This window comes from Diplotaxodon limnothrissa, linkage group LG15, assembly GCF_057381915.1.
Source record: "Diplotaxodon limnothrissa isolate DT_005_m linkage group LG15, D_limnothrissa_male_GT1.1, whole genome shotgun sequence".
Classification (NCBI taxonomy): domain Eukaryota; kingdom Metazoa; phylum Chordata; class Actinopteri; order Cichliformes; family Cichlidae; genus Diplotaxodon; species Diplotaxodon limnothrissa.
Window position 1 is genome coordinate 14,725,442 of NC_140610.1, and position 17,459 is coordinate 14,742,900.

General features: G+C 43.2%; 2 protein-coding genes across 3 annotated transcripts; both read right to left on the reverse strand.

The window, feature by feature from the left end:
• Window positions 1-2,208: 2,208 nt before the first annotated feature.
• Window positions 2,209-7,261, reverse strand: slc30a1a (solute carrier family 30 member 1a). The gene is made up of 2 exons (XM_085372245.1): window positions 6,361-7,261; window positions 2,209-4,236 (listed from the first exon to the last, which is right to left on the reverse strand). The coding sequence occupies exons 1-2, from the start codon at window positions 6,932-6,934 to the stop codon at window positions 3,344-3,346; spliced, it is 1,467 nt and encodes a 488-aa protein (XP_085228371.1). The 5' UTR covers window positions 6,935-7,261; the 3' UTR covers window positions 2,209-3,343.
• A 1,851-nt stretch (window positions 7,262-9,112) lies between these two features.
• nek2 (NIMA-related kinase 2) lies at window positions 9,113-15,792 on the reverse strand. 2 transcript variants are annotated; one of them, XM_085372583.1, is made up of 10 exons: window positions 15,697-15,792; window positions 12,311-12,528; window positions 11,978-12,218; window positions 11,737-11,819; window positions 11,510-11,636; window positions 10,515-10,749; window positions 9,780-9,834; window positions 9,594-9,655; window positions 9,523-9,540; window positions 9,113-9,321 (listed from the first exon to the last, which is right to left on the reverse strand). In XM_085372583.1, the coding sequence occupies exons 1-10, from the start codon at window positions 15,790-15,792 to the stop codon at window positions 9,113-9,115; spliced, it is 1,344 nt and encodes a 447-aa protein (XP_085228709.1). The 2 variants fall into 2 exon arrangements, with proteins under 2 accessions (XP_085228709.1, XP_085228710.1); XM_085372584.1 differs by lacking the exon at window positions 9,523-9,540 and having other exon boundaries at window positions 9,579-9,655.
• Between the last annotated feature and the right edge of the window lie 1,667 nt (window positions 15,793-17,459).

Sequence of the window (17,459 nt, forward strand, 5' to 3'; positions counted from 1 at the left end):
CACAAATATCCGCTTGGCCTTACAAGCTACATGAACGTGCACGGGTCTTTACACACAGCGGGCTTGTAAATGTCTCTTTCTGTGTTAATTTGACTTTAACTGATGGCTGTGACACAGAAAGATTTAGATTTCAAAGCACAAGTTTAGAAAATACTTAATTGTTGCTTAAAACTCTTTTCTATATCCTCACTGAGATTCTTTTTGAGTGACAGCTTTTTACCTTTTTTTTCCCCTTAACCTCTGCAGCAAACCCACATGCACCACTTGTTTCACCTTGTGCTTCTTTGTGGGTGTTTTGTGCATTTGAAAGTTCTCACAAGTCTTTTTCTGTGGTCATTTCAGTCTTCTTTCGCAGGTTTGCTTCACTTCGTGCTTGTTTTCCGTTTGTGTTTGTTTGATTGACATGTTAAGTTAACTTGGAGCTGATCCAGGGTTACTGGACAATTTCCTGACTGAGGTAGGATTATCTAGGGCAGCAAAGGCACCCCTGGGCACTCCTTTGGTCCTTCTCTGCAGCAGGGAAAAGCTGAAAGGTGCTCTGGCTTTTGCCATTACCACCTTCCACCTTCTGTAATTTACTAACTTTTTAAAAAGTGGTGCTCTATGTAAAAATGTACATTTGAAAAGCTGGAGAAAGTAAGAATGAGACTAACTCGGGTTCTTCAGCTTTAACGAACATGTTTTGCTTTAATTTCACAATAACACACTAGACAGGTACTTTAGGTATATATGTCAATACAGTGGCATGCAGAAGTGTGGATAATTTGCAAAATAGTTTAGGTTACTGTGAACAGCTAAGCAAACAGAGGATGGATTGATCTCCAGAAGGCAGAAAATTATAGATTTTTAACATTTTACGCAAGATTTGACCTCACAAATAATTTTTACTAAAGTCTCAGACCTTAATTTGCTTTTAGGTCTATGGCTTATTCGCGATAACTGGGAAAAGTTGTGAGTTTCATATTTTAAAGCTTCATACACTCTGATATTGCTCCTCTAAGGCGCTCCATAGCAGTCTGGAGATTAAAACAAGTGGTGCCCACTCAGGAGGAGAGAGCAAAGCATTTTCAGATAGTTGATCCTGAAGTCTGCAAAGAATTTAAGGTATACTGGAAATGCAGCTCAGGTGCGAAAGACAAGGAAAACTTTGACCTTTGGGAAGATTTATCAGAGGCTGGAGACGTTGTGCACCGACCTCCTGCGCCGTGAAACGTGCAAATATGACTCATTGGAGAGTCAGCAGACGAAACTCATCAGGCCAAATAAGCAAAGGTATGCTTGGGGGAAAAAAATGGATAAGGACTTTCATTAGAAGAATACTTGTTCAACTGTTAAGCATGGGGATGGCTTTGACCATGCTGTGCTGCAGCCAGTCCTGCAATCACTGGTGAAAAGAAGAGTGGATTGATTTAAATACCGGCAAACACTGGACAAAAAGATCTGAAGATGAAGTGCAGACTTCTGACAGTTTTCCAAGACCCTCACAGTCAACCAACAGAAAAAAGTGACCATGCAGAGGGTAAACCTATTATTTACACACTTTAAAAATAAGTCCATTAACCATTATTTGCCTTTTGGAAATAAGGTAATTGTTTATTAACTAGTCACAGGAAGTCATGTTGACCAGCAGTGGACAAACTTTTGCATGCCACCATACAGTTCAAAAACACATCAGCTGATTCATCATAACTAAAATAAAAAAATAAAAATAAAAAAAAACACCACACGCACGCACACACACTTGTTTTCGATTTGCACATAGAGCTCAAGTCATAAAAGAGTAAAAGTGACCAAACATTACAAATGGAAAAAAAATACATATCCCAGAACACATTTCTATAATGCAAAATAAATCAAAGAGTGGAAATCCAAAACTCATCAACAGGTCAACTTCACACGGTATCTGTGCTGATGAGGGGAAAAGTCGAAACAAATTCAAAGGCCACTGTATGGACTTCAGTTCAGCAAACAACCAGCTCGGCTCAGCTGTCCACAGCAGAGGACACACAGAGCTATATGATGAGTCATTCCCCCACACACTGTCATGAGTAATATAGTAGGATACCAGCAGACGCTGGTAAGCAGCAACTAGAGCTCTTAGTGGAGCTGTTAAAAAGTCGAACACCAGGTCTCAGTTTGGTCATGCAGACAACACAGAAGGTCCTGGATATATAGATATTTAAAATTAAAAAAAAAAAAAAACTCCCTCAGCATGGATTGTGACAAGGTGCCGAACACATTCATGAGGGTTTTTAAAACCCAACAGGCCAACAGAAAGCTTTCCGGTACAAATTCAGACGGAGGTTTCACTAAATGGCGAACAGTGCTCGTTTCTTTGCAACTCTCTGGCTTGCGAGGCATCGAAATTTAAGAATAAACGTTTATTTAATTAATTAGGTGACTGTGCCACTGCGAGAAGTCCTGTTACACCGAGTCGACTATGCTTAGTGCCATATTGCAACAGTTTTCTTTAATTAAAAGGCAAGGTGAGAGAGGTGTTGGTACGGCTTTTGTATCCAGCTAACGACTGCAATTAAATCCGAGTCAAGGCCAGACGAAAACGTCTGAGAAACAAAATCATTATAAAAACATCACACCTGGAAAAAAAACTGAATTCAGCATAGATGGTCTGTCAAAAGATTTCAAGAAGAGAGAAAAGAGAAAAAATAAATGTTTATCATCCAAACTAAACATTACAAACAGCATCTACAGAGAATAGATCATTTCTAATAACTTAGGTACATAAATTATTATGCAATACAATACTATTCCATCTGGAGGCCAGAGGGTAAAGAAAATAGGTGTGCTTGAAGCCTACACAAAAAAACAGGAAGGTAGACTCTTTTCCAGCAGGTCCATAGGCTAAATAAATAACCTAGTGATGTGTGTGCTGTGTGTCCATTTGGAGGAGGGAATGTCCCTCTGATCCCTTCGGTCCACTGAGAAGCTTTGGCACAGAAACACCATGAGACGAGATGAGACATCACAACACGGTGCTAATGACGCTCATGCAGGCCTTGATCCAGTCCTAGTGGAGATGAGGTCAGTGCAACCCAACATGCATCGCAACCATACCCTCATACTGCCAGAGCCACAGACAACAAGGGAGGGACTGAGTGGCGGAGGAGAGGCTTGGGGGGGTTGAACTAATGCTCAATGTATGAACATGGGAGGGAGTGAAAGGGGTTCAGGCGTGTAGATGGGCAATAATCGAAAATAAAAGGACCTATCGGGGGAAATGATTAAGCCACAAAAAGTACAGCTTCCTGCAAATGATGATGATGTTTTTGCTCAAAGTGGAGGTTTTCTTGCTTCTCCTCTGCTCTTCTCCACACCCTTCATCTCACAGAGATGACTCCACTTCTCTGGCAATCCTGACCTCAGCCTCAGACCCAGGGCACACCTGAACTACGACCCCCGCCGCCTCTGAAGTCTCACTGATCACCTCCAGGTTTGAAGCGACTGCAGCCTTCTTGTCAGAGCCAGTGTTCTGTTTGTCCGCAGCGCCGCAGCATAGCTTGGGAGCGCACTGAGTCCGACAGGAGAGCTCGCACAGGGAGTCTCGAGACTCTGAGCTGAACGTGACAAACTCGGGCTGGATGGTGGTGGCGTGGATGCCCTCGTTGTGGAAGAAGTCCTTGATGCGTTTGGCCACCTCCATGTAAGATGTGGGGTCGTGGCATTTGATGTGCGCCGTGGCGATGATGCGGCTTCCGGCCAGCTGCCAGATGTGCAGCTCGTGGATGGCCAGGACGCCGTCCAGGCTCAGCAGACGCTCGTTGAGCCGGTGCATGTTGATCTGCTTGGGCACGGTCTGCAGCAGGATGAGGGCCGACTCTTTGAGGAGAGGGTAGGTAGTGTACAGCAGGATGCTCACCATGATGATGCACAGCGTGGGATCAAGGTAAAGAACCCAGCAGGGGCCGGCGAACTTCATGGTCGGCACAGTTGGACCCACGTGCAGATCGACAACGGTGTTGTTGTCATGGTAATGGTCAGCGGAGTGGCTGTTGATGCACGGATTCACGCACTTCTCACCTTTGATGCAGGGCTGCCACACAAAGGTGAATATTACAGCGTTGACCACTACGATGACGGAGCCCAGGGCGTCGCCCAGCACATGCAGGAAGACCCCGCGCATGTTGAGCTGCGACGACGAGTCGTGGTCGGGATCCATCTCCTCATAGTGGGTGTTTCCATTCATCTGCACCTCTGTGCTGCCTTTACAGCTGATTTCTAAAGATTAAAAAGGGAAAACAGAGATTAGTTTGGAACAGTTAAATAATCAAATGGACTTTGACACACAGGTTTCACACAAATTATATAGACCAGGGTTTATCCTACATAAAGAAGCATGTGTTTCCCACACACCCTGAAAGAAGATTTTATCTGGGGCTAACAGGTTTGTTAGTATTTAATATACTAAACCATAATAACACAGTTTAGGTTATCAAATTGTAAGAAATTGCAAGGACTAAGGTAACACAGTCCCTTTGTCTAGACTGACTGTACCCCCCACCCCACCCCACGGGCCCATTCTGAGCATGGGGACTATGCACACTGAACGATTGTTAATCATATAGTTAAGATGGGGGGGGGGGAATCATGTCACCTGACAACAGAATTCTGTGCATTGTCCTGTTGTTTTTGGTCATGTGATAAGAAAACATGTATTCAGTTTTGAATAAAATTAAACCCCACTTTCCAACACCGTCAAAAACTCCCAGTGAACCCTACTCGGTTTTGTTTTTCTCCTGGTAAAAACTCTGGATGCCATCAAATGGCAGCCAGCTGTTAAATACAATGCCATTATTAAGAGCGAAAGGGGAAAAGTTCATGTGAAACTACATACAATGTTGCAGATTTCACTGCTGAAGACTTCATCTTGTGACTGAATCTGTGCTATATAACTGCCCAAGGCCACACTCAGGAAAACAACATGCCAGATGACCAAAGAAAAAAACCTAAACGCAGCAAAATGCTACTCAGTAATTCACATTAGGCAAATTCAGTTAGTAATGGCAGGCAACACACTCTAAGCTGGGGCAACGGCACCTGAGCAACGATGGCTCGCTTCCATCCCAGGGACCAAGCTGGTCTATTCATCAGTGGCTAATGGTGTGTCTGGGGCTGTCGACTCCACAGCTACACTGATGTATGGCCCAGTAACAGCAATCAGTGCATGGAGGGGCGGGGGATATAACCCCCATTTATTGAAACTGGCAGGGTCTAACAGTGCGGGGGGAAGAATAAATGAGTTTCTGTATGTTTAACCCTTCAGTTAGACTGACCAGCAGAAAGGGCCACGGAAGCTCTCCAGTGCTGCTGTGAAACTTTTTAACTGACATGCAGACACCAACATGAGGTTATCAGTACAATCAACTTGTCTGGTAAGAAGCGTTTAATGTAACAAAAATGTATGGTGGACAAGCTGATTGTCCAGCTGCTGCCCCACTTTGGCCTTTGACCGGTTTTTCTTCCACTCAATACCTTGTAGAAGCACAATTAAATTAAGAAGAAGCTAAAATAAAAGCTGCCTGTATGCAGATGAGTTTGTTTTGCTTCTGATTCCTTGCTGATAGCTGACAGCCAGGTGAGTGTAAAGGGGGGGCACCTACTTCACTGCATTTATTTTTAAGCTTTAGTTACTAATTATTTAGCAGATAAGGTAACTCACTAAGCCAGGGGTGCCCAATCCCGGTCCTCGAGAGCTACCGTCCTGCAGCTTTTAGATGCATCCTTGTTCCCACACACCCGAATCAAATGAATGGCTTGTTATCAGGCCTTTGCCAAACATGATGGCATGCTGAAGAGGTAATCAAACCATTTGATTCAGCTGTGTTGGAGTAGGGATGCATCTAAAAGCTGCAGGATAGTAGCTCTTGAGGACTGGGATTGGGCAGCCCTGCACTAAGCTCTTCAGGGGGTCAGGAGACTTTACAAGGATCCCACTATAAGTTTTAAATACCGGCCCAAGCTACAGTCAGTGTGGAAATTCAGGTAAAAACTTAAAATCGAGTTCAGTTTGACTCAGCTGTGTCAGTCAGAAACTTCTCGTTATCATTATTTAGAAGCCAGAGTGAAACCTGAGGCTTTACCCAGGAATGTCACCAACACGGAGACCATGTTTCCAAGGATAGAATAACCCAACAAATATGAGACGCCAAACACATATGTCAAGAAAAAACCCCAATACGGATTAGTCACTTGGGCAGTTCTCAGGGCAGGCTGATGCACTGTTACACAATCTGGAGTGCTAACAGTGAAGATAAAGACTGGCACATGTATCCAGATTAATGGTGAGATAGTGAGGGTGGACTGTCCATTTCAAAACTAAAGCACCAACAACTCATTGCTCACCATTTCTTGGTCTCCCATCGCCTGGGCTGTTGTGATTTCCCACCAAGTTGTTGGTCTCCTCTCCCGAAGACCCGTTTCCAGCCTTCGAGTTCTTGCTCGTTTTGCCCCGCTTATTCTTACTCCCATGAGAGTGCCCTCCGTGAGAGTGTCCGTGGCCTCCGCCCGCGTGGCCGTGGAACAAGCAGAGCCCCAGCAGGTTAACCAGAAGCCCCGCGGCACCGACCCCGGCCACCACCACTGGAGACTCGATCTCGTGGGGCTCGGTGAAACGCTCGACCGCCTCCAGGACGATGGTGAAGCACAGCGCCGTGAGAAAGACGGCATTGACCAGAGCCCCCATCACCTCCGCTCGGATCCAGCCGAAGGTGTTCTTGTTGGTCGCCTGGGTTTTTTCCGCGAACCGAACCGCCACTAGAGCCACGACGAGTGCGATGACATCCGACAGCATATGGAAGGAGTCCGACAGCATTGACAGGGACGAGGTCATCCGACTGACCACCACTTCCACGATGAAAAACCCAAAAGTCAATGATAGCATGCACAGCAGCCGGGCACGATTGGGTTCGCAAGCCATTTTTCCTTCCTCACAGTCGATTCAAGTTTAAGTTAGCGTTGAAGAAATCAGCAGGTTTGAGAAAGCCCAAGAAATCCCCACGACATCCGCTGGTTGGCTTTCCCGTTTAACTCCGGGCTACGTTAAGCTAGCTTGGCTCCCTGAGACAATACGATCGCTGGTAATATCATCCGCGTAAAACACTCTTATTCGGCGACGGCAGCAACACTCGGCTATATCTGAGGACAAACACACACCGAATCAATTGGCGATTAAAAAATGATTCAGCAACCGTATAAATACCAGCACCTTCCTCGCTCGTTTTGCCGACGAGCTCCGCTTTGCAGACGGCTGAAACTTTGCACCCGAGCCGGTAAACTTTCCACACGGAACACGGCACATAGCGGGACACGCCTACTACGATTTCCGTTGGTCGACGAGCTACAGGGAGGAACGTAATTGGTCACGTTCTGCAACTCTTGCAAGTAGGCGGCGCAAAGAAGCCAAACAACGGTGGTTGCTACGCACGCTAATGGCAATTGTAATATCGCGATGAGGTCCGTAACTGATTCGTAAATCTTGGCGTTTCAGCTGAAACCAGGTGACTGCGAAGAATCACAGAAACTGAGCCCTTATCAGTAAAAACACTTTTTTATACAATCAGTGGTCTTTACTCAGCTTTTAATCACGGAAAAATCCCTAAATAAATTTACTGATGTTCCAACTACACACTATAATTGCTTCCTTTATTTTATATTTTATTTTCCAAATGTCCGTATACTTACGCTGTAAAATGATTAAATTTTACATTAAGTTAAATACAAGTTGCCCCCCCCCCCCCTCCAAGAAAAAACCAACCAAACAAGCAAACACAAAAAAACTCAGTAATCAAGCCAGTAAGCTACCAGCTTCAATGGAAATAAAGACAGATGTAACAATAAATTACATCTAATCTGCTACTTACTCAAAGCAAAGGCTTGTTTGCAAATTGCATTTTAATATCTTTTCATGGAAAAGTGATGACCCCTTGTGGGAGCTAGTGTTATATAAAAACAATTCCATTACTATGAAAATGATCAGCCCAGCCTGTAACTTCTCTTTTTCATATACATCTATTGCTACGCTAGTGTGAAAAACCACAGGAGAAACTAGTTTTGGCCCAACTTAGACCCACTACAGTCTGTATACATATGAAATATAGCATATTGCATAACAGCCCTGTGATAGACCCCAGGGCAGATTCTTTTTTTGTGGCCGGGCAAACAGATTTATCCCTGTTAAAGTAACAGACAGCTGTAATGTCTCTAGGCAACAAACAAGAGAAGCACACATTTCCCCACAAACTGAGTGGAGTAAGAATTCCTAATTTATCAGTCATGTTTGCTTGTTGATATATCAAGTATACACATATTAGAGCAGGGGTGGGGAACTCCAGGCCTCAAGAGCTGGTGTCCTGCAGGTTTCTCACCCTGGGTCATCACACCTGAATCAAATGATTAATTCATTACCAGGCCTCTGGGGAACTTCGAGACATGTTAAGGAAGTAATTTGGCCACTTAAATCAGCTGTGTTGGATTAAGGACATATCTAACACCTACAGGACACCGGCCCTCGAGGCCTAGAGTTCAACACCTGTGATCTAGACCCTCTACACCACTTACTGTACAGGCAGCAGAACATCTTCTCTAACTGAAGGATTCAGCTCCACTGCCACCAGAACACCTCTCAGACCACATCCTCTTTCCTTCTATAATACAGCATATCTGTTTGGCAGATACTAAAATTATTACATCATTTCAACTGCTATATAAAAAAAAACAAAAAAAAAAAACAAAAAAACCCAAATGGTATAGAACAAGTATTTATCATCACATCATGCCTACTTTAATGTAGTAATGAATATAATCACTTTGTTTATTGACATCACAGGATCATGTCATTCCACATAGTCTCCCTTCTTCTAGAGATGTCTCTAAAGAAGGTCTACAGCCATAAATACAGCAAAAAACTATACACAGTACATTGATAATCGCATTAGCTGCCCAAGATAACACACTCACTCATCAGGCTACATAAAAATAAGACCGTAACACACACACACACACACATTCACTGCACTTCCACAGCTACACATGAACATTTTCATCCAGTTGTTATGACTCCAGGCCTTCAGAAGCTTTCATGGTCACACCTGTGCGATCAGCGCAGGCCGAGGATTTGCCTGCTCTTGAGCTGGCACATCTTCTCCATTTCACTCAGAGCTTGGCTCCGCTGGGCCGCTGCCTGCAGCCTCTTCAGCAGCACCAGCTCCTGGGACGGCGCGCTCTGCAGAGCATCGGGCCGCTGGTTCTCTTTGCTCTCGCCAGCAAAGTGGACCTTCTTCTTACCCGGAGAGAGGTTCTCCACATCTAGACCAAAACAGTCACGTAAACTTGTTAACAAATCACAATCTCAACAGCTGTGATTCTGAGGTGTGTCGTGTGAGCTTTTAGAACTGCAACTTTTTAAAAATAATTTCTTTATTGTTGTATAAAAAAAAATAAAATACATTTGATCCAAAGTCATTCACATTGTCGACACATGCGTTAAAACACACGTTAAAAGTAAACTGCTCAGCTCTGGTCTTGGTTCAGTAAGTTCAGAAGTCTTTGCTGGATTCCCATACCTATGTCTTTGTCATAGATCGGTGTCGTGTCCCTGTGGTGCTGTAGGCGGCTGTAATTCTTCAGCAAACTCTCCGCTCTGAAGCGGTTGATTCAAAATAAAGGGAAAAAAATTAAAATCAGCTGGAAAGACTGCCAAAGAATGGTTAGAATGAAAAAAAATGAATTGCTTAAATCATTTCTATCTTAAAAGTTTTTTTTACCGCACGAGCTTCTCATTTGCAAGTCGTTCACGAACACACAGCTCCTGCTCTCTTCCTGTAATTAAAAGACAAAAATGGACAGTTTCAGTTTGGGAATTTATCCCTCACTTTTCAAGAAAGTACACCCTCTTTCAAGTCTAAACACCAGGACATCCCTCAGAGGGTCTTAAAAATCAGGTAATATTTAAAAGGTTTCATTATGTCTGCACATGTAAAATCTTAGAATGAAAAGAGGAGGCATTTTATTTTATCATAGCTGTGTGTGACTAACAATCTCTTATTTCCACATATTTCTGGACACACACACACACACACACACACACACACACACAGAGCTAGGAGCTGTAGGTGTAGAAGTAGGTCATCGTTTGGTTGCGACACCCCAAGCAACATGAACAAACCTGTTCCATCCACACAGGTTTCTTCAACTACACTTCCACCCTCTTAGCAAGATGTACCTAGTACTTTCTATGGTATTACTCAACTTTACTTATTGCTGCCAATGTGAAAACAAGTCCATAAACATGAGATAATACTGATGAGTCCTCTTTGCAGAAGAGGATGTTCCTGTTAGAAGTAGCCTCTTCAAACTGATGTAAATCAAATATTTCTCTACTAAAAATACAATACACAGTTTTTCTAATTTCTCCCAAAATCTAGGCCAGACTACAGCAACACTGACAGACATATGCTTGAGGTATGTGCGGCTCAAAGCAGGGCTTAAAAAGGTCTTACTCTCCAGCTGCTCCTCACGTTCTTTCAGTGCTTGTTCTCGGTCCCGCAGCGCCTGCTCCTTCAGTCTGATCTCCGTGGCCGAGGCGTGCGCCGTCTCTGCCGGTTTGTGGAGAGGAACATCAGAATCAGCTGATCTCCTTTGGAGTCGCGACTGTGCCTTCCTCTGCTCCTCAGCAACCGCCTCGCTCAGCAGGCTGCTCTGGAGAATAGATTCTACAGAAGGTCTCAAATAGTCCTGCCAAGAGAAGGGGCCCATAAATGAAACATAAATAGCCTTTTTTGTTCCTGCCAATGTGGTGCTAGTGTCGCTGCCACTGCCAGTGGTTTCATTTTGAGAACTAGTTCCCATTTCCACAAGTTTGAGGTCCAGTTATTATGTAATGCTGCTAGCAGAGGCTAGGGTAATATCTGTTGGCACTTTAAGGGTGGAAATGCCCCGAACCCATTCCAGATCAGACGCCAGCATCACGTCGGTGCAAAACCTTAGACCGCATAAAAGATGGATGTAGCCACCATGACATCCCAATCCACATGTCAAGTGTCCTTGGACAAGATACTGAACAACAAATTGGCCCAGTTCAGGATCTACCGAAGAGTGAGCAAGCGTGAGAAAGTTAGAAAAAGCACCTAAAGGCACCGTATGAATGTGTGTGAGAATGGGTGAATGTGGGTGGTGGTAAAAAGTGCTTAGAGTGCTCATTTAACTAGAATTTACAAAATTAACTTCACGTTTTATTCAGTGACCTAAAACTAGCACTTGAGTCCATAAAGTCATGGGAAAGTAGTTACTGAGGGCCAGTTTGCCATGGAAGGCACTAAAACTAGAGCAGTTGCCCCCTGCAGGCTGTTAGAAAGAATGCAAGGTTTGAAGTATTTCTGCACAGACTTCCCCTCTTCCAGATGTGGACACATGGTCCATCTTTTATACCATCTAAAATAATCAGATAGCTCAGGCACCATATCATGTAAATTTTAAAAATAAATTCAATTCCAACCTTTAAGTTGAGCATTTTGCCGAGCAGAGTGTTCAGCTCCTCAGAGTACCGGTACGGGATCCTTCTGAATTTGCCCTCTCTGATCTTTTCTGCCAGCTCTTTTTGGTTGTAAGCAGTAAAAGGAGGCCTGGAGAGGAAAAAGAAAAATGCAGGAAAAACTGCAAGATCTGCTGCCTAACAGTTTGCAGTGGGGAAATCAGCTAAAGTGGAACAGCTGGAAAACTTACGATAAGGCACAGAGTTCGTAGAGCAGACATCCCAGAGACCAAATATCAGACTTCTCGTTGTATGACATCCGGTTTATTTGTTCCTGACAGAAAAAAAAAAGAGATTATATTTGTCCCCATTTTTTTTTAATCATGAAGTAAAACAAAGATTAACAAACAAGAATAAAATCAAAAGTTCAGGCAAGGAAAGTTGTAAGCTCAGATTAAACACTTCAAACTCCAGCAGCATGAAGCCACTCACTGGAGACATGTAGTACGGCGTCCCGACAAACGTCTTTGCAAAGCTGGTGTCATGGTTCAGGATCCTCGCCAGGCCAAAGTCGCCCAGTTTGACATTCTGCTTGATGTCGAGGAAGATGTTGGCTGGTTTCAGGTCCCGATGAAGGACTGTGGCCCTGCCGTCACTCCGCCTGTGACACTCCTTCAGGGCCAACGTGAGCTGGGCCATGACTCGCAGGATGAACTGCTCCTCCAAATAGCGCCTGTCAAGGTAAAAAAAACACATGCACACACCGATGAAGGGAAAGGATTCACCAGCATGCAACAGTCAGTATCATTTAGCATTCAACCCCACCTCTCCTTGATGCAGCGGCTGATGAGACTGGACAGGTCGCCGCCTTCGCAGTACTCCATGACAATGTACAGAGTGGTGTTTGTCCGGTCTATGATGCGGTCGTAGTACCTCACTATATTTGGGTGTTTGAGCTCCCTCAGCAGGTTCACCTCTGACACCAGCATCTGCTTCTCACCCTCTGCCATGGTGCCATAATCCAGCTCCTTCCACACCAGGATCTACAATACAAACCAGCTTTGAATTAACCAGAATTACAGAGATAAAAGTCAAAGAACCGTGGTTATCTGAATCAGAGATCAGAGAATGTCCTTCCATAAAGGCCAGTGTCGTAAGAAGACAAGTGGAAGCTATGGAAAAGTAAAGCTAACTCGGGCAACTTGTCTTTATTCTAGAACACGGGTGGGGGAACGCTAGGCCTCAAGGGCTGGTGTCCTGCAGGTTTTAGATGTGTCCTTGATCCAACACAGCTGATTCAAATGGCTAAATGACCTCATCAACATGTCTCCAAGTTCTCCAGAGGCCTGGTAATGAACTAATCATTTGATTCAGGTGTGTTGATCCAGGGTGATATCTAAAACCTGCAGAACACCAGCCCTTGAGGCTTGAGTTCCCAACTCCTGCCCTAGAAGAATAGAATAGAATTCAACTTTATTGTCATTGCACATGCACAGGGCAACGAAATGCAGTTTGCATCCATCCAGAAGTGCTTTAGTGATATAGATATATTACAATATATATTAGCAATAATATAGATGTGAGTATATTACAGAAATGGGTCTATTATGGTATGTTATAATGTACACGGTATGAAGTATGTTGTGAATATTGTATAACTATAAGTATGTACAGGCTGTAGTGAGTACAAGCTATGTACAGGCTATGAACAGGATATAAATATGAAAAACTATACAGAATATGAAATAAATAACTTTACAGAAATCTGAGATATACAGCTATACAGAAATGGGAACTATGCAAGTTGTAAACAGTTGTAGGATTAAAGATTATCGAATGTACAGAATGATTATTTACACAGAGCTATACAGTAGTGCAGTTAAGATAAGTGAGGGTGTAGATAGTTTCTAGAGAGGCTATATAAAGTGCTAGTGGTTGTGAGTGGTGGTTCAGTCCATGTTATTATTGTGTGTTTGAGGGTACAGTTGTCCATTGTGGGTAGGGATGGGTATCGTTTAGGTTTTATCCGATACCGGTGCCAAATCGGTACTTTTGAAACGGTGCCGGTGCTTAAACGGTGCTCGAACCGGTGCTTAAAGAATGGAGAACACAAACTTTGTCCAAAAACCTCTCATGTTCAGCTGTTTGTTTGTTTTTTGTAAAAAGATAGCAATGTTAGCCTTTTCTGCAGCTATGGGGCATATATGGTATCACTCTTGGCTGGAAGCAGTGCTTAAACAATGGAAAAAAAACACAAACTTTGTCCAAAAACCTCTCATGTTCAGCTGTTTCCCACTTTTTCTTTGGTCATTTTAGCCTTTTTGTCCAGGGTGAAGGGAGTATCTGCCATCAAACAAGAGGACAGCCGCATGTAGCTATGATGATGTTTGCTAGTTCACCTTACATGCATTAATTTAATGTAATAACGTGGTTAGCCTACTCAACGTAAATTACACTCGAACAACATTAAGCGACTCACGCAGAGAAGAACGGCTGCTGCTGCCATCATCATCCTCATCATTTCTGCTACACTGGCAGGGCTAGGGGCCAGGACTCTCCTCTTCGTGTTTTTGGGGGATGTTGCTCCGGGTCCGATAACTGGCAACCCACCCAATGTGCACAGTGTGAGGTCTTGCAGTAAGCTATCAAATACGGCGCATTTCTCGGCTTTTAAAAAAACCGCTATGCGTCGCCAGGTGTTTCATCGGATTCGAGGTGTTACCTCCTTTGACAGTATCACAGTATCAGCTTGAAGCACTTGTTGCTGCTGAGTTTGCATATTTTGCTGTGAAGTACAGCCAGACTTTTGACCGCTTCGCCTTGGGCATTTTTAATCTGTAGCTCTGCTCTAACTGAACGTACGTACCTGGCCCCGCCTACTATCCTGGGAAACGTAAAATGATTGGCTAGAAGTGTATCACAGCTCAGGAAAAAAAAAAGCACCGAAATAAAGCACCGAAATGTGCGCTGCTTTTCGGTCTGGTTACTACCGTTTATGTCAGAACCGGTGCCATCATGGCACCGGACACCGGTACCCATTCCTAATTGTGGGTGTGTGTATGTTCAGTCCATGAGTTTAATGTGGGTCAGATGTCAGGAGGCAGAGAAGGATAAACTGCATACAATGTCTTAATGTACAATCAAATGTATTATGTTATGAATTGAGTTATGAAATGCTCCTTAAAATAGGGACGGCATTTAAACACGTCACTGTTGCCAATGGCTATAAAACCAGAAAAACAGGCTTTACTGTCAGACACAAACGTAAATAATAACTGATTACAGCACAGCAGGAAGAGTATTAGGTAAATACAGGAATTTACACAATACAGACCTTAAAAAGGGCCTCTGGGGGGGGTGACTATATAGCAAGGCCAATCACAATCAAGGATTTCGGCACCAGTATACTCTTGTGGGATATTGATCTGGGCCCTGTGCTCACTGTCTGAGAAGCCTTGGAGAACTTGTGCTGTCTGTAACATCATTCAGCATGACCAGTGTGGTGCTGGGTGAGTAAGGGTCTGTGGAGGTATATCCATGAAGGGACTGCCATTAGGTATTGGGATGAAATCCTGGGTTCCTCCTGCCATTCAAACTACTGGGTACATTTTGGCAAAATCTACACATTATTTTTTACTTTGAGTTTCAGGGTCTTTAAATTAAGCCCTCCAAAGGTAAATCATTTAATAATTTTCACTTTTGTCAAGGGATCTGGCATCATTTTATTGCTAATGCATTACCCAGTCTATATGAGTGTAAATATCCAACATGTTTATCTCCCCATTGAGAGCTGATGTATTTTCAAAGTAACCCTTGACCCAAAGAAAGGAATTTCCTTCATTGGAATAATTAAGTTACCAACAACAACAAACGTTTAAAAAAAAAAAAAAAGATGAAGTCAGTAAAATAAAATAGTAAAACATAAATATCTAATATCAATATAAAAATTAACATAAAATATTAAGTCATTAATAACTGACCTTTTTAATCTAACGCTGCTCATTTTTAAGGTCCACATTATAAGCTAACAGCTTACATTTTCAAAATTTCTGTAACGCTACAGGCAGGTAGCTACTTGTTAGCGGTTTGAAATAAAGTTTATTGAGGTGGGGGGAGGAAAAAAAAACATGACTGCGACAATATTGCCTCGCGGACTCACGGACAGCAGGTGAGTTTAACCCACAGGTATGCGGGAAGTGTGTTTTACTCACCTTTCTGTCAGCTTTTCTCTTTATTTTCTGGCACCTTCCATATGAACCGGAGCCTATAGTGTGCAGCACCTCGTAGTCCTCCACCCGGGACGGCATGCTGATTTGTAACCGATTCTAACGTTCAAAACTTACCGGACTGGCGTCACCGTCAGCTAACGGCAACGTAAATATAAACCGGAAGTAGTGTCCTTCAACACAGGCTCTCAGTTTAATCCTAAACCGCCTTTTATGTCTATGTATATGTTTAAATGGTTATTTCCTTATATTTCTTTCCTCTATCGTGTACTCGTGTGTTAACTACCAAAACAGGAAGTGATTACTCTCTGTTTAAATTGGTGCCGAAATCCTTGATTGTGATTGGCCTTGCTCGCGCAGCTGATTGGCAGCCGATTGGTCAGCGCAGAGACGCAACTTGTGAGGTTGCTAAGCGCCGGAGTACCGCGAGAGTTGAGCGGGTAGACGACGCACAGGAGTTGTGCTCCACGAGGTGGCGCCAGAATCGCATGGTCCGGGTGAGCGCAACCGCGGGTTTGGGAGCCGGCATCTGCGCAGCGTGAAGGTAAACGGGGTCAGGAAATTCATTTATTCAGGAAAATTGAATTTTACGATGGTTGTATTTTTTTTTTATACAAAAGACGGAACTGGGATTTGCCATTGATTTTGAAATGTATTTCTCTCTGAAGTGGAAGGAGATAGTATGCACAGTTTTTTTTGTGTATATTGAAAAGAAGAATGCGGTTTTAGTAACGTGTGGCCCGACATATGAATGACACCTCAGCAGCACTGCCGGTTTTGAGCTCCCAATAAGATTACATTTCTCTTTCACAACCCAGCTTTATTAGAATTCATATATATAATACAATTGTAATTATAGGGAGAAAGATAAAACCCTTTTATACTGTTTTGCAGAGATATAGGGGGATCTAAAAATTGTCTTTTTTTAAAAAAGACACATAATAACAAAATGTAGTATTTCTTTAACTTTTTCTGCAGAATATTTATTGAAAATCATTGGAGAATTAATATATTTACTGGCAGTTTTTAGTGTTTATGTAATTCTGTTAGGTTAGTATGACATTGATTCTTTTATTTTCTACATGTAAGGTATGCACAATTTAAAATATGTAAAGACAAAAAATTTTTACTTGCTTGACAAAAGCTTCTGTTTACCTCTTGGGCTTGTCTTTTGTACTGGGGGACTGGGATTTATGGTTTTACAAGGAACAGCAGGAGTAGCTCTCTAGAATATTAATCATGCAAAGAAGGGAACAGCTCGATAAGATATCCATAACAAAGGATCGAGTAACATTTTTTTTAAGGCTATGTGGAATCATTGGAAAACCTAAATGAGGTCTGAAGCAGTCTGAACGATCAAATTAAAAACATGCATCTGTGTAAATGTTTGCCATCTCTGAAGTTGGGGGAGAATCATCTTCGGGGACACAAAAAGGTCACCGACTGTTAGTGCCCGAGACTGCATATGTTAAAAGCTGGTAGTCGTCTTATTGTCACTGGTCATTTGATTTGACCAGCAGGACCTCCTGAAGAGTCGCCATCTGAGAGTGGCAACACGAGCGACCTCTCACTCTGCTCTCACTTGCATATGTCCTACAGACAGTCTGCTCTGACCGACTGGCGCTGACGGAGAAGAGGGAGGGAAAAGAAAAAAAAAAGGTGGTAGTGGCAACTCAAATTGCCATCCACATGTTTTTGTTTGTTTGTTTTTTACACAAACAAATAATAATAATAATAATTGTGGTACT

Excerpts from the sequence above, each read along its gene's own strand:
- slc30a1a (XM_085372245.1), bottom strand. The coding sequence starts at position 6,934 with ATGGCTTGCGAACCCAATCGTGCCCGGCTGCTGTGCATGCTATCATTG. Across the intron at positions 4,237-6,360 it reads CGATGGGAGACCAAGAAATG|AAATCAGCTGTAAAGGCAGC; the intron begins GTGAGCAATGAG and ends TTTAATCTTTAG.
- nek2 (XM_085372583.1), bottom strand. The coding sequence starts at position 15,792 with ATGCCGTCCCGGGTGGAGGACTACGAGGTGCTGCACACTATAGGCTCC. Across the intron at positions 12,219-12,310 it reads AGCCGCTGCATCAAGGAGAG|GCGCTATTTGGAGGAGCAGT; the intron begins GTGGGGTTGAAT and ends TTACCTTGACAG. Across the intron at positions 9,656-9,779 it reads GCAAATGAGAAGCTCGTGCG|AGCGGAGAGTTTGCTGAAGA; the intron begins GTAAAAAAAACT and ends CAACCGCTTCAG.